The 16,283-nt window shown below is 41.7% G+C and overlaps 1 protein-coding gene across 1 annotated transcript; it reads right to left on the reverse strand.

Annotated features, from left to right (window-relative positions):
- Positions 1-1,385: 1,385 nt before the first annotated feature.
- Positions 1,386-2,320, reverse strand: LOC109569393 (olfactory receptor 51B6-like). The gene is given in 2 exon segments (XM_019974740.2): positions 1,386-1,600; positions 1,603-2,320. Coding segments are annotated over 2 exon segments (933 nt in total).
- Positions 2,321-16,283: the final 13,963 nt, after the last annotated feature.

The following is a 16,283-nucleotide window of genomic DNA, read 5'->3' on the forward strand; positions in this document are numbered from 1 at the left end:
TGATGCTTTTGAACTGTGGTGTTGGAGAAGACTCTTGAGAGTCCCTTGGACTGCAAGGAGATCCAACCAGTCCATTCTGAAGGAGATCAGCCCTGGGATTTCTTTGGAAGGAATGATGCCAAAGCTGAAACTCTAGTACTTTGGCCACCTCATGTGAAGAGTTGACTCATGGGAAAAGACTCTGATGCTAGGAGGGATTGGGGGCAGGAGGAGAAGGGGACGACAGAGGATGAGATGGCTGGATGGCATCACTGACTTGATGGACATGAGTCTGAGTGAACTCTGGGAGTTGATGATGGACAGGGAGGCCTGGCATGCTGCGATTCATGGGGTCGCAAAGAGTCGGACATGACTGAGCGACTGAACTGAACTGAACTGAACTAACCCTAACCCTTGAAGAAAGCAATGGCACCCCACTCCAGTACTTTTGCCTGGAGAATCCCATAAATGGAAGAGCCTGGTGGGCTGCAGTCCATGGGGTCCCTAGAGTTGGACACGACTAAGTGACTTCACTTTCACTTTTCACTTTCATACATTGGAGAAGGAAATGGCAACCCACTCCAGTGTTCTTGCCTGGAGAATCCCAGGGACGGGGGAACCTGGTGGGCTGCTGTCTATGGGGTTGCACAGAGTGGGACATGACTGAAGCGACTTAGCAGCAGCAGCAGCAGCAGCAGCAGCAACCCTAACCCTAATTTTTCTGTGGAATCCCATGGGGAGAGAGCCTGATGGACTACAGTCCATAGGGTGGCAGGAGTCTGGCACAACTTAATGAATAAACCACCACTACCACATATATTAACAGTGATAATAATATTTAATAAATGTTTATTAAAATTTTAACTGAACAGACTTAGATATAATTAGATACACTTTCCCTAGAGTTGTCATTTTAAACTGAGGAGAGTAAGTCTCATTGCTTCACTTAGTGCAATTTTCTAGAAACTAGTTCCATAAAAAAAAATTTTCAGCAACTAGTTCCACATAAGAAAAAATACTGGATACATGTCTGGAGTTGAGTGAGTTTTCTAAATATATCAAAGCCTATACATGCAAAACATATTGAAAAACAATGAGCTTTGATTTAAATGCTGGTGGCCCATACTGTAAATCCAAGAATCATATATTGGGTGCCATAGGTTCACTCAACAGAATGAGTTATCTGGGAAAACAGCAAAGAGCAGTTGGACAATTGAGATATATGTTTAGTATGTATGTATTATATAATATGCAACTCAGCTACAAATGGGCAGTGTGATTATGATCCTCTAAATAGCAGAGAGGTTGGTTTATATTAACTTGGTTTTGTTTAGTTGCTCCCATTAACAAAGCTGTCAGCTTGCCGAGGTTCCCTGAATTATTCTTCAGAGAACAATGAGTCAAAGTTATGCTCTAGAATGAAACAGAGAGTAAAAGTGAATTATACCAGTCTGGATCTGCTTGGTTTTAATGCTGTAGGTGACAGGATTCATAAAAGGTGGGAAAAGGAAGTATATATGGCTCATCATGATGTGGACCATATGAGGAGCATGTCTTCCAAACCTATGAATAAATGTCAGACCAACGACAGTGACATAGAATACCAGGATGCAGCAGATGCGTTGAGGTCCTTGGCCCTTCCTTCTCCAGAAGCAATGCCCACGACAGTCTTGAGGATCAAAATGGAGGAGAAAAAGATGACAAGGAAGTCCAACAAGACCATCGCAAATACAACCACAACAGGATAGAGACAATTGAAGATGACATTGGCACATGGTAAATTGATGACATCTTGGTGTAGACAGAAAGCATGAGAGAGTATGTGGGATCAACAATAGGGGAACCAGGGAAGGAGAAGAATTATTGGTGTAATTGATGGACCGGCCCTTGTCAATACCTCCATCCCAATCTTTATTACCCCACTGTTGGTCAGGATGGAAGTATATCTCAAGGGGTTGCAGATGGCAGTGAAGCCATCGTAGGCCACGGCAAGCAAAACACCAGACTCTATGATAGAAAGAGTATGAATAAAGTAGGCCTGGGAGAAGCAGGCCCTGTGGCTAATCTCTCTATGGTTCAACCACAGGATGCCCCAAACTGTGAGCATCATGGTCAGTGTCACTCCAAGGTTGGTGGCTGCCAACATAGCTAAGAAACAGTACATGGGCTCATGGAGGTTATGGTAATCCCTAGTGAGAAAGAGAAGGGTTCCACTACCAAGAAGTATGGAGACATAAACCATCAACAAAGGAATGGAGATCCAGTGATGTGCCTTCTCCATACCTGGGAAGCCAGTTAGCAGAAACCGAGAAGCAGTGGTGTTGAGCACCATCCTCCCCATGAAGTCCACTTCCTACCTGCTCAGAGCCTCGCCTCCAGCCTCTTCCACATTCACTTTGCCCTATAGGCTAGTGATAGCAGCCTTCTTCTCGGCAGTAAAATGCACCATGATGTCAAGTTTTGGAACTTACAGGTGATTACAGAAGCATCAGAAGCAAGTCTGTGCTGCTGCTGGATGCTGTGGCCTTTTATTCTTTACTGCTGAAATTCTGCTTCCTTGCTCCCCCTTGTCTTAGAAGTCATTGGCCAAGATTAGGCTGTGTCCCTCAGGGGTGGAGTCAGGTCAGCTGATGGTCAGCAAAGAAGATGTATATTGAGTGTGTGATAACATGTTGGTTCCTGAGACATCCTTCCTTTGTAAGGTCCTCCTCCATCCTCAACACTATTTTCCACTCATTCCCCATTTTTACCCTCTGCTCTTCCCATGTTTTCCTCCACAATGGCACCCATCTCTCCCATTGTCCTTCACCCAGAATGATCCATGGAGTGCAGCTAAGCACCAGACAAGGAAGGAGTTATATTCAAACCATTTTAGTATTGGTTAAAGATAGTGAGATGGTGACAAAGACAAAAACATGCTCAAGATAGAAAATCCTACTGTAGACAAGAAACTCAATCAGTTCTAGCTCTCTTGAGGAGTGGATTATAGACAAGATCTGGATTTTAGTTTTACAAGGATGAAAAAAACAAAACAACACACACATATATGGTTACTTCAGGAAGCTGAATGGAAATGCAAGGGATCTACAGTAGAGCTAAGAGCTCTATCACAAATTATAATATCCAAAGGTTATTTCATAGAGAGAACAGGCAGAATAAGCTTGCATCTTGTGCTTCCAGGGAACTCTGTCCATTTTTCTGTGACAACAAGGGAAACTGTCTACTCTGGAGACGTTGCCCTGAGTGTTCTTCTTGATTTTCTCTACTTATTTATATAAGCGAGGCAGATAAGAAGTCTGAAATTATTTAAAACCATGACTTGTGATCACACTGAGGAAAACATGAATTGATAAGAGAGGCTAGGAGTTGAAGTATGTTTAATGTTTGTTGAAGCCATCAGTGATGGAGACTTCAGAATTCTCTAGTGCCTTGTTTTGTTTTGAATTCTGATGTCCCTGTTGTCTGTAGGCTTCCCTAAGAACACATCATCATGAAATAAAGTATGCAACTTTTTCAACTGCAATCCAGTGTTATTATACTGAAGTCCTGTTGATATGGTAAGGAATGGTGGAGGAGAAGCAGCCTATAATTGTATAATCAAAAAATCAGCCTTTAGTGGATCAGTTTTCCTGAGCTGTGACCTTCACACATATTTCTTAGCTCCCTGCTCCCCCCACTTAAGAAAAATAAGACTCCCTGGGCTAGACTACATAATCTAGGATGACACAATTTGAGCTCAAGAGAGCAGATATTTTATCACTGAAGTAGAAGACCAATGAAAGAACAAGAAACGTCTGGCTACACTGTGAAGAAATAGCCCTTGTGTGAATAAGAACATCTGTTTTTCTATATTTGGTTTGTAGGTGTTCAGCAAATTCTACATTTCTATATTTAGTTTCTATAGTTCTATATTTAGTTTCTATAGTTCTATATTTAGTTTCAGGTGTTCAGCAAATTGATTCAGTTATACAGTAAGCCCCCTATATATGAATGTTCAAGTTGCAAACTTTCAAAGATGTGAATTTGTGTTCCATTGACTTCAGGTGTGAGTGAAATTGCAGCTTGCTCTCCATCTCCTATTGCTGATGATCCTCAGCTCTACCATCTCCCACCTCTTCTCCGTCCTCCAGGCAGTAACTCTTCTTGCCTGTTCACGTGATGCCAGCCCCTGTATGCCAGCTGCTGTGCTGTACTACTATAGTTTTCAAGATAGTATACTTTAAGATAAAAAATGTTTTCTTAATTTTTTGTATATGTTTTTTATGTTATTTGTGTAAACACGTAATGTACTGTAGTATATGTCTTCTTATATTAGCTGATTATGTCAGTTGACTGAGTGCATGCTCAGTCATGTCCAACTCTTTGTGACCCTATGGACTGTAAGCTGCCAGGTTCCTCTGTCCATGAGATTTTCCAGGCAAGAATACTGGAGTGGGTTGCCATTTCCTTCTCCAGGAATCTTCTGAACCCAGGGACTAAACCCATGTCTCCTGCATCTCCTGCATTGCAGGTGAATTCTTTACTGCTTGAGCCAGCAGGGAAGCTTCGTTAGTTGGGTAACTAGGCTTACTTTGTTGGACCTAGGAACAAATTGGACTTACACATGCTCTCAGAATTGAACTCATTCATATATATGAAACTTAATGTTTATATATATATTTTTTTTTTCAAATTGTTTTCCCTTGTAGTCTATTACAAAATACTGAGTATAGTTCCCTGAGCTATACAGTAAGTTTATCTATTTAATATATAGTAGTGTGTTTATGCTCAGAGAAGGCAATGGCAACCCACTCCAGTACTCTTGCTTGGAAAATTCCATGGATGGAGGAGCCTGGTAGGCTGCAGTCCATGGGATCACTAACAGTTGGACACAACTGAGCAACTTCACTTTCACTTCACTTTCCTGCATTGGAGAAGGAAATGGCAACCCACTCCAGTGTTCTTGCCTGGAGAATCACAGGGGTGAGGGTGCCTGGTGGGCTGCCGTCTGTGGGGTCGCACAGAGTGGGACATGACTGAAGTGACTTAGCAGCAGCAGCAGCAGCAGTGTGTTTATGCTAATCCCAACCTTCTAATTTATCCCTCCCCCACCTTTCTCCTTTGATAACCATAAGTTTATTATATCTATGTGTCTATTACTGTTTTGCATATAAGCTCATATGTATCATCTTTTGGGGGGCTTTCCTGGTGGCTCAGTAGTAAAGAATCCACCTGCCAGTGCAGGAGACATGAGTGCATCGGGAAGATCCCCTGAAGAAGGAGATGACTACCCACGCTAGTGTTCTTGCCTGGGAAATCCCATGGACAGAGGAGCCTGGCGAGCTACAGTCCGGGACTGCAAAAGAATCGGACAATTTAGTGAATAAACAACAATACACACACACACACACACACACACACACACACACGCGCGCACACACATCTTCTTTATCCATTCATCTGTTGATAGACATTTAGATTGCTTACATGTCTTGTCTATTGTAAATAGTGCTACTTCAAGCATAAGGGCGCATGTATCTTTTTGAATTATGTTTGATATATTAATCAGTAGACTTAGGGGTCTTGGTTTCCAAGGCAAATTTCTATAGATACACATTATGAGGACAGTGACTCTTTCCTTAGACCTTGAGTATGAGGATCAGACATTGTCAAAGTCTAGGGAATAAGAACCAGGCCCCATTAGACTAAAAGTTTGGGAAACAAATCCCACCTGCAGCGGACAGTATGAGTACTTCCCATTCTCCTTCCAGAGTATGGACACCAGTCTTCTCTTAATTTCAGAATGTAGAGTTGGGCCTTCTTCTCCCTCATACCCACTTCAGGTACATCCTTCTCTAGAAATGTCTTGGGGAACAGACCTGGCTTCCCTCCAGGGATCGGGCCCATCTCTTGCCTTCTTATTACTAAACATTGTTGAAAAAGGTTCTAGGAAAGGTTATAGGGTTGAAAGACAGCATGTCTGTAGCTTAGTACAAGGTTGATGAATTCTGATTCTGAAGTCAGGTAGCCTGAATAGAGTTTCATTTTTACTTAGGTGCTTGTTCATACAAGCTCAATTATCTCAGCTGCCCATTTTTAAATATTTCACTTATTTCTCCTGTGAAATACCATCATAATTGTCTCCTTCTCCCAGAAGAAAAACCCAAAGTTTAGAGAGATAAGTGATGTGATTATCCATGATACATCAGAAAGATTAAATAGTCAGAAAAAACTAAGATTATTCATTTATTGGCTATAAATTAAAATTAATAAAATAAAAATGTTATTTCTAAAGGTATTTAAATAAAAAGAACATTTTAAAAGAAATTCCAAAATTTGATAAAGACTAGCTCTTGCCTCTTAAGGAATTTTATAGCACTTGTACTTTGGTAAACTCTTTGCAGGATGCTAAGAAATATAAGATGCTGGTTTTTAGCAAGGAAAAGTAAAATATTTTATTAAAACTTTCTAGCTAACTATGACATATATACTAATCCTGTAGGTCAAATTATGTATTATCTTTAGGTGCTATTAGTACGGAGAATTATATAAATTATAAATTTTAATAGATAAAAATAGATATTTGATTCCATTATATTTGTTCATAGTATTAGCTAAGAAAAAAAATACTGCAGAAGTTACTCTTCATCACAGATGTGTTTTTTTTAATTTTCAATTTTAAAATTAGAAAATTATAAACACAGTTTATAAGCCACTGAAGATACAAAAAAACTGCTTAGTATTCTTGATTAGAGAGGCTATAACTTGGTCTGCTTTCATTATAATCTGAATTTATCTTGTTATAGTAGAAATACATAGGATCAAAATTCCTATTAAGTGATGCATTAGCCTAGAATAAATTGGGTACCAATAGGAGAAGGAAATGGCAACCCACTCCATTGTTCTTGCCTGGAGAATCCCAGGGAACAGGAAGCCTGGTGGACTGCCGTCTATGGGGTTGCATAGAGTCGGACATGACTGAAGCGACTTAGCAGCAGTAGCAGCAGCAGTAGCTGGAAATTCTAATGGCTACCAGGCAGCAGGCCAATGTATATCTTCTGTTATAGTAATAATTGTGATGAAGGAGAGAATAGGCCCAACTACTAGCCAGGCAACACTCCTGCTTTTTAAACACAAGACCTCTGCATCAGCTCCCACAAAGATTGAGGGTGACTCTGAACCCCAGCTGGGTCCATTCCTAGAGGGATTCCTCTTTGTTGGTGGCTGACAGCACAGGCATCGATGGTTTGATGGACCTCTGGGAGCACTGTGACTAAGGCATAGCCAGAGATGCCTGTGTATGTTACTTAAGCAAGAGGAAACTTCACTAGGAAGAGGGAATGGAAAGCCAGAACCAGCAAGTTATTGCACACTTGTCTACACAATGAACTTTGAAGGTAAAGGCTGGAATCTGACAACTTAGAAAAACCACAAACTTCTCATTTTCCCATTTTATAATGTTACTTTCTTGGCTCCACTGATTTTTTTTTGACCTTATAAAAAATTGCCTTCATTTACATTTATGATTAAATTTTTGAGAAATTCCAGGGTTTTTATGTCCAATTTAAATATTATTACCTAATGTATTTGATGAACTAAGCAACTCTGAATAGTTAGAAGGAATGAGACTATCACTGGAGCCAATGAATTGTAGCTTTCTAGGCTCCTCTGTCCATGTAATTCTCCAGGCAAGAATAATGGAGTGGGTAGCCATTCCCACTCTTCAGGAGATCTTCCCAACACAGAAATCATACCCTGGTCTCCTGCATTGCAAGCAGATTCTTTACCATCTGACCCACAAGGGAAGCCCTCATTGGAGCCAGTACTTGCTAATCTTCCTCCTCACTACTGCACTAACATAACTCATTGGTCCATATCTCATGGATATTACTCAAGGTTTTAGCCAAGTAGTAATTTTCCAGCTTTGTTCAAATGTATTGATAGTAGCTCAGAAGCATACATAAAATCAATATTTAAATTTCTACCTAGAGTTGATTCATATGGGATTCTTCTAGGTATAAAGTTTAGAATTCTGTGTCCTAAGATTGGGAAGTCCTTGACTTGGTGACTTTGAATTCTAAAAGATTAATGACTAAAGTTTATTCCTAGTCATATTATCTTCAATATTTCAGATACTTGGTACTGAATCTATAACACAGCATGTCTCTTGAATAAGAAATCTACACATATCTGAAACAGGATAGATTTGAGGTTTTGAAACAGCAGGGCTTAAATGGGAGCAGTGATGATTATGGTTATATCCCACCCATTAACAAGATCATCTACTATGAGGAATTGTGAGAAATTAGGATTCTGTGTATTATATGGTCTAGTGAGGGCCAGTAGTGATTGCTCTTCTCCCAAGTCCCTTTCCATACTGTGCTGTGCCTTGCTAAGTCACTTTAGTCTTGTCTGAGTCTATGAGACTCTATGGAATGTAGCCTGCTAGGCTCCTCTGTCCATGGGATTCTCCAGGCAACAATACTTGAATGAGTTGCCATGCTCTCCTCTGGGGGAATCTTCCCAACCCAGGGACAGAACGCATATCTTTTAAGTCTCCTGCATTGAAGGTGGGTTCTTTTACCTCTAGTGCCATATGGGAAGCCCCAAGCCCCTTTCAACCTTTGCTATTTCTAGCCCCAGAAGGGCTCTTTCTGAAACCAAATTATCACAACTCCTGTCTTACTGAGTCTGAGGTTTTTGTGAGGGAAAGGAAAACTTGTAGGTCCCTAGACCAACAAGCTGCTGTAGCCCCTCACTCTACTCTAGCCCCATTCATGCATTAGTGTCACCAATTATTTCCTGCACCTGTTTTGTTTTTCTTTCCCTTCCTTTTCTTCTCCTGCTTCTTTTTCTTCCTCTACCCCTCTCCTTCTCCTCCTTCTTCTCCTTCTCTTTTATTTCATTCTCCTCCTCCATCTCCTTCTCCTTCTATGTGTTCACAAGTTTTCTGGGACTTGTGGCGGGTGGCATTTATTTTATTTTGTTTTGTTTTCAATTAACAGAGGTAGGGAGATCCAGTGTTTTTCTCCTTCTGGGGTCTTGGGCTGGTGATAGCTGGGTGGGTCAGAAACTGTGAAATATATAAGGGCTCAGGAGTACACAAAGAGGGGAGTGGCAAAGAGAGGACCAGCTAAAGACAACGAAAGCCAGGGTGCTTCTCTTACTGCTTTCAAAGACTCTGTCTTTCGTTTCCATACAAGTAGATAAGTGAAAGAGATTATGGGTTTGTGCTTGGGGGTCTTGCATGGTTAACTGTTCAGAAACGCCTGGTAAGTATGCCCTGTGTAAAATATATGTGTGTGTGCATGATTATAAATATGTGAGTACTTCAAAATACCAAGGCTACAGTGACTAGATAGCATGCAAGACCTTGAAAGCCAGGGGGAAAATTCACTCTAATTTTAATCGCAATTAAAATAAATTTAATTTAAAAAGTTATGAAAACTAATTTGAATACCAAAGACAAATGCAAAATCACCTGAAAGAAAAAGAATGCTTCCCAGGCCAGAAACTCTTAACTATAATCTATGGGATGTTCTGATGTGTAAAAGTGTGTTAATTATTAGAGAACTGACCAAAAAGGGAAGTATAGGAAAAAAAAGATTGCTCTGTCGGCTTAGAATCTAGAAATGTTGAACCTCACCTAATATTTATGTTTAGTCCATATCTATCTTTCCCATGAAATGGATGAATAAGTCTGAACTTCCTGTCAAGATGCTTTTCCTTGGCATGACTGAATCCAGCTACTTGCCTTGTAACAGTTTGCTTCCTCTACTTTTACTTGATTGATATAAGGAAAGCATGTATTACTCACAAAGACATGAAAATTCAAGTTATAAATCCCAATGTAAATTAATACATAAGTACATTGATTTTTATTTTTAGGTTTGTGTGCCTTTTATTCTGACCAGAATAAGTGTTCAAGAGTCAACCTCAACCTACAAACAAATGGGCCACATTCTGAAACTAATTCGATCAAAGGTCCTGTTTGCTGAGGTCTAAATAGTGCTGGTTGGCATTAACTATTTTGGCATTACTCCACTGACGTCTTGGTATGCATGTAGTGGTGGTTGCATATGTATGCATTCATGCATGCTAAGTTGCTTCAGCTGTGTCTGACTCTTTGCAACCTGAACTGTAGCTTGCCAAGCTCCTCTGCCCATGAGATTCTCCAGACAAGAATACTGGAGTGGGTGGCCATGCCCTCCTCCAGGGGATCTTCCCAAGCCAGAGACCAAACATGTGTCTCCTGCATTGGCAGGTGTGTTCTTTGCCACTAAAGCCATCAGGGAAGCCCATTTATATGTATGCTGCTGCTGCTGCTGCTAAGTCGCTTCAGTCGTGTCTGACTCTGTGCGAAGACGGCAGCCCACCAGGCTCCCCCGTCCCTGGTATTCTCCAGGCAAGAACACTGGAGTGGGTTGCCATTTCCTTCTCCAATGCATGAAAGTAAAAAGTGAAACTGAAGTCGCTCAGTCGTATCCGACTCTTAGCGACCCCATGGACTGCAGCCTACCAGGCTCCTCCGTCCGTGGATTTTCCAGGCAAGAGTACTGGAGTAGGGGTGCCATTGCCTTCTCTGATTTATATGTATTGGTGCCAACATGCATGCATGTGTGCTAAGTCACTTCAGTCTCATCCTACTCTGCGACCCTATGGACCGTAGCTCGGCAGGCTCCTCTGTCCACGGGATTCTCTAGGCAAGAATACTGGAGTGGGTTGCCATGCCCTCCTCCAGGGATCTTCCCGACCCAGGGATCGTACCTGAGTCTCCTGTGACTCATGCACTGAAGGTAGATTCTTTACCACTGAGCCACCAAGGATGTCTGTAGGTGACAATATAAATATTAGCAATTGTTACTTTAGGAAATTAGGCTTTATTATGAATGATGCAGGAAACTATCAGGGAACTTTAGACAAAGAGATTACCATACACGATTTGCATTTTTACCATTGTGCTTTGGCTGCCATATTGGGAAGCCACTGTCAGGAACAATGGTAGAAGAAAGATCAGTTAGGAGTGTGCAGTAAGCATCCAGGTGGAGATTATACTGCCTTACACCAGGGAGGTGGTAGCAAGGGGCCAACCTGTGAATAAATATTTAAAGTGACACCAAGTGGATTTTCAAACAGGATGTGGAATTTGTGAGTGTTTGTATGCGTATGCACGTGCATGCCTGCACATGCTCTTGTACTTGCTAATTTCTGAATGTGAGTATCTGTGTGGGAGCATGTGAAAGCTGGACGAGAAGAGTCTTTACATTGAGTTTTGTCAATTCCTTTGTTCATCACACTAACTGCCTCAGAATTCTTGCTTTAAAATGAGGATAGTGGTGCTTCCCTGGTGGTCCTGTGGTTAAGAAAGCACCTGCCAATGTAAGGGATACAGGTTCAATCCCTGATAAATCCAGGAAGATTCCATGCCACTGAGCAATTAAGCCTGTGAGCCACAACTGCTGAGCCTAAGCACCGCAGCTGCTGAAGTCTATGTACCCTAGAGTCTGTGCTCCACAGCAAGAGAAATCACAGTGAGAAGCCTAAGCACCACGACTGGAAAGTAGCCCTCGCTTGCCACTACTAGAGAAAGCCTACATGCATCAGTGAAGGACTAGAGCAGCCAAAATTAAAATAAAATGAAGATGGTGGCTGGGTAGGTAGGAAACTCAGAAAGTATCTCTGGAGCATGTTCACACATTCAACTTTTAGCCAAAGTGACATGGAGAATGACAGCACTTCTTGGGTACTGATCAGGGGCCTAGAAGGTAAGACATTTTCCTGTGAGGCAGTAGCGCCAAGATGGGCCTGAGATGGTTCCTTAAGTCGAGCGTTGCCTGGTGTCATCCCCAGTCAGATCTGCCCAGCATGTCATGTTAGCAGATTAGGGGGTGCCCTAAAATAGTGAACAATGTTTTCCTGTTCCTGTTTCATGCCCCCTTCTTTCATCCTCATATCTCAGTCCATAACCACAGAACCCAGCAAAGTGGATGTGCAGTATGTGGAATCTTAAAAACGTGAGACCTAGGACTCCCCTGGTGATACAGTGGATAAGAATTCATCTTCCAATGCAGAGGACATGGGTTTGATCCCTGGTCTGGGAAGATTCCACATGCTACAAAGTAACTAAGCCTGTGCTCCGCAGCTACTGAGCCTACACGCTACTGAGCCTACACCGCAACTAACAAAGCCCACACACTGCTACTACTGAGCCTGCACGCTGCTGCTACTGAAACCCGTGTACCTAGAGTATGCGCTCCACCAAGAGAGGACACTGCAGTGAGAAGCCCACACACTGCAATGAAGAGTAGCCCCACTCACTGCAACAGAGAAAACCCCCAGGCAGCAAAGAAGATCCTAGTGCAACCATAAGAAAAATTTATGAAAATTTAAAAAGGTGAGATCTGGAAAAATTATTTAGTCATCCAGCCCTGCCACATCTTTATATACTGGAGGCAACAGTTTATAAGGGCTCTGTCCTGGGTTATACAGTACATGAGAAAGAATCAGGACTTCTCTAGCAAAGGTTTCATGCTTTAAATTCCTCTGATCACATTTGATTTATTTTGTAAATGAAAAATTCATATGCATGTACTTCTAAGGTTTTCTTTCTTTTTTTTTTTTTTTTCTCTTTTTCTTCTTCTGGCTGCGGGAGACTACCTGCAAGACGAATATGTGATGAACAATGACTGATCATTCAATGGCATCTATGGGACAACCAGAAATGCACTTTAAATCCAAAGGGAACATATTCCAGGATGTGTCACATTCTGCCTCAGTATCCCTCTTTCCTCCTGATGCTGTCTCGAGTGGAGTTACAGTCAGGCAGTGTACTTCTCCTTTTTTGTCATCTGTCCTGTAAGCCTCCTCCTGGGAACACAGATAGCAGTCAACATGCGGGGCTGAGAACATCTGGCCACACACCCTAAGCCTCAGTATGACTCAGCATGACTCAGATGGCTGTTTTGGAGGCGGGAGCAGACTCTTGCCCTTAAGGCTAAGCAGACTGAGAAGATAGGGAGCAGGGCATTGACTCAGATCTAGGGGTGGCCCCGAGCATGAATGCCTATGGGAAGACAGCAGTGGAGGTTTAGACAAAAATGAATTATGAATTAAAGGGAAATTGGAGCTTATTTATTTGGAGATGATATGGTTGTAGGGGATAGAGGGGCCTGGGCTTGTAGGCAGGAGAGTCATTTAGTAAATGTTTTCAGCGAAGCTGTTATGTGGTAGAAACTAATGTCAGTGTTCGAATCATAAATAAGACATGTATCTTGCTGTCCAGGAGTCCTAGTCAGAAATACTAGTTAATTACAATGTATATAATATTACAATATTTTACATACTTAATAGAGATAGATGTGGGAGATGAAAATTATGACTCTCTAATTTTCTTCTCTGCAAGCAGAATAATAGTTAATTAACTCAGCTGTTGTAATCATTTTGCAATGCATATGTATGGGCTTCCCTGGTGGCTTAGTGGTAATGCCTGCCAATGCAAGAAATGTGAGTTTGATCCCTGGGTGGGGAAGATCCCCTGAAGAAGGAAATGGCAACCCATTCCAGTATTCTTATTTGGAAAATTCCATGGACAGAGGAGCATGGCAGGCTATAGTCCATGGGGTCGCAAGGAGTGGGACATTACTTAGTGATTAAACAATAACACCGCATGGTAGCTAGTTCTTGCATGAAGCATGATGGAGAATGGGTATTCTTCATTACGAGAAACCCATTCATCTCTCAAGTCTAATCTTACATTTCTTTAATCCTATAAAATCTTTTGGTACATTATTTATTCCCCCAAAATAAAGACAGCATGAGGCCCAAACTGACCTTGGAGAAGTTACATATAAAATAGGGTCTTGCCCTGGTAACATTTGTGAGGACTCATTGTCAAAGCTCTGCAAAGGGAGTTTCAGGGAACTTGCAGACCTTCTCATTTTTTGTGCTCTTAACTCATCATCACAGCACTGCCCCTGGTGTGGTTTAGTGTCCTGAGTGCTTGGCACAAATTAAGATGTCACAAAGACCTAAATAAATAGATATGCCTATCTTTTAGGTTCATTGACTTTAATATACTCTCATCCTTAACCAAACTTGCTGCTTGGCCAAGGGGTCAAGAGGTCATTTGGGCCAGTATGGACTTAACCTACAATCCAACAATCTCTGTAGTCCAAGCTAGAGCCTCTTTTTAACCTGAACTTGTTTCCAATTCTTTTTTATTTCTTTCTCTTTCAAACTTTCCTACAGAGAGATACACCCATGTAGAGAAGGTATGGTCTGCAACCATGGCTTGAACCCTAATCTTCAATCTCCATGGTAAAAAAGGTAAGGAATAGGGGCAGCTTAACCTGCTTCTATTTCTTGGGTCCACAGTGGATGTCCGCGTTGATGTTTTGTTGTAGAAAGAGCAGAGTCTTTAGCAGCAAGAGAACTGGGCCTGCATCTTAACCTCAGTACTTACCAGCTCTGTGAACTTGGACAGTTTATGTCATCTCTTTGATCTTCAAGTCACCCACACTTTAAAAAAGACAATGTCATATAGACAATCGATGAGCTCAGAACACCTGGGTTCAGAAACTGGAGCCTATTATACAGAGTGAAGTAAGCCAGAAAGAAAAACACCAATACAGTATACTAATGCATATATATGGAATTTAGAAAGATGGTAACAATAACCCTGTGTACGAGACAGCAAAAGAGACACTGATGTATAGATCAGTCTTATGGACTCTGTGGGAGACGGAGAGGGTGGGGAGATTTGGGAGAATGGCATTGAAACATGTATAATATCATGTATGAAACGAGTCGCCAGTCCAGGTTCGATGCACGATACTGGATGCTTGGGGCTGGTGCAATGGGACGACCCAGAGGAAGGGTATGGGGAGGGAGGAGGGAGGAGGGTTCAGGATGGGGAACACAGGTATACCTGTGGCGGATTCATTTCGATATTTGGCAAAACTAATACAATATTGTAAAGTTTAAAAATAAAATAAAATTTAATAAAATAAAATAAATAAAAAAAAACAAAAAAAAATAAAATAAAAATTGACTACTTATTCAAGACATTTCTTACATTTTCTGTGCCTTGGTTTCCTCATCACCTGAGAAACATTAATGGACTTCTGAATATTGGTAGAGGATAAACTAAGTTAATTCACATAATGAACTTAAATTATATCTTAGCATATATGAAAAACTCAAGAAATATCACTTATCATTAGCATGAATTATGGGGTCGTGAAGAGTCAGACACGACTTAGCAACTGAACAACGACAACATATTTCAGGATATATACTTCACAAAACTACCATATTAAAGGAGACTATTTAAATACCTAGAATGGTACCTGACATGTAGAAAGATTTCAGTAAGTGTTAACTCCCACCCTCTTTTAATTTTCCCCTAGTCTAAATCTCTTCTGTTTCTTCAAGTGTCTTTCCTGGGGTCTCTAGTTCCTTAATCATCCTGTTTCCTGTTCAACTTCTGGTCAGATTCTTAGTGGACCTCTTATGCTTCAGAATCTAGGGTTGTACATGCTCCATGTGAAGTGAGATTTTCTTAAAGAGCAAAGTTGCTGTCAGCTGCCTTCATCTGCACCTATGCCTTTAGGAGTTTTAGCCTGAAAGCTAATCTCTGGACTTTGACCACAGTACCTGGGAAGATGGCCCAACTTGGGGAGGGGAAGGCTCTGCTTATATAGCATCTCAGGCCATTGTTCAATGATGTACTGGGCTTTGAGACAGTCTGCACATCTTTAAGTGTGGTTGGTGTTATTTTCAAGAACTTACCTGTTGTTTTGAGACGTGTGGTCCCTAGTGAGCCCATGGCTCTAGCCTGAACTGCTGTTATTGGTCCTGACAGTGTGTCTTCAATAACCCCATAAAATAGTTATAGTTGTTATCCTTATTTTACAGATGTCAAGACTGTGTTCAGAGGAGCCAAGGCCCCCTTGTTTGGCTGGAGTGTCTCACGTGGTGGTAAAAAGTAAAATGGTGCTGTGCTGGGCCTCACTCCCCTTTCCCCTGCTCACTTCTGTTCTCACAGTCTATCTGCCCTGAGACTCGAGACTCCACCCGAAGCCACCAACCTGACCTGACCACCTATCTGACTCAACAGACCTGTAGCCCTTCTGGGCCCTGATAGCCAGCAAGTAGTCTTGGCCCCGCCCTCTCTGTGACCTCTGATAGACACATCTTGCGCCCGAGCTCCCAGAGTCCCTGTGGAGACCTCGGGTTTGCTGAGTAAAGTTTGCTGAAGTTCAAACCCAAAGAAACTCCTGCTCCCAGAGTTATAGTCCGAGACTTCTCCAGGCCTGCCTCCTGCA

The sequence above is a fragment of the Bos indicus genome, chromosome 15, assembly GCF_029378745.1.
Source record: "Bos indicus isolate NIAB-ARS_2022 breed Sahiwal x Tharparkar chromosome 15, NIAB-ARS_B.indTharparkar_mat_pri_1.0, whole genome shotgun sequence".
NCBI classification, from domain to species: Eukaryota; Metazoa; Chordata; class Mammalia; order Artiodactyla; family Bovidae; genus Bos; species Bos indicus.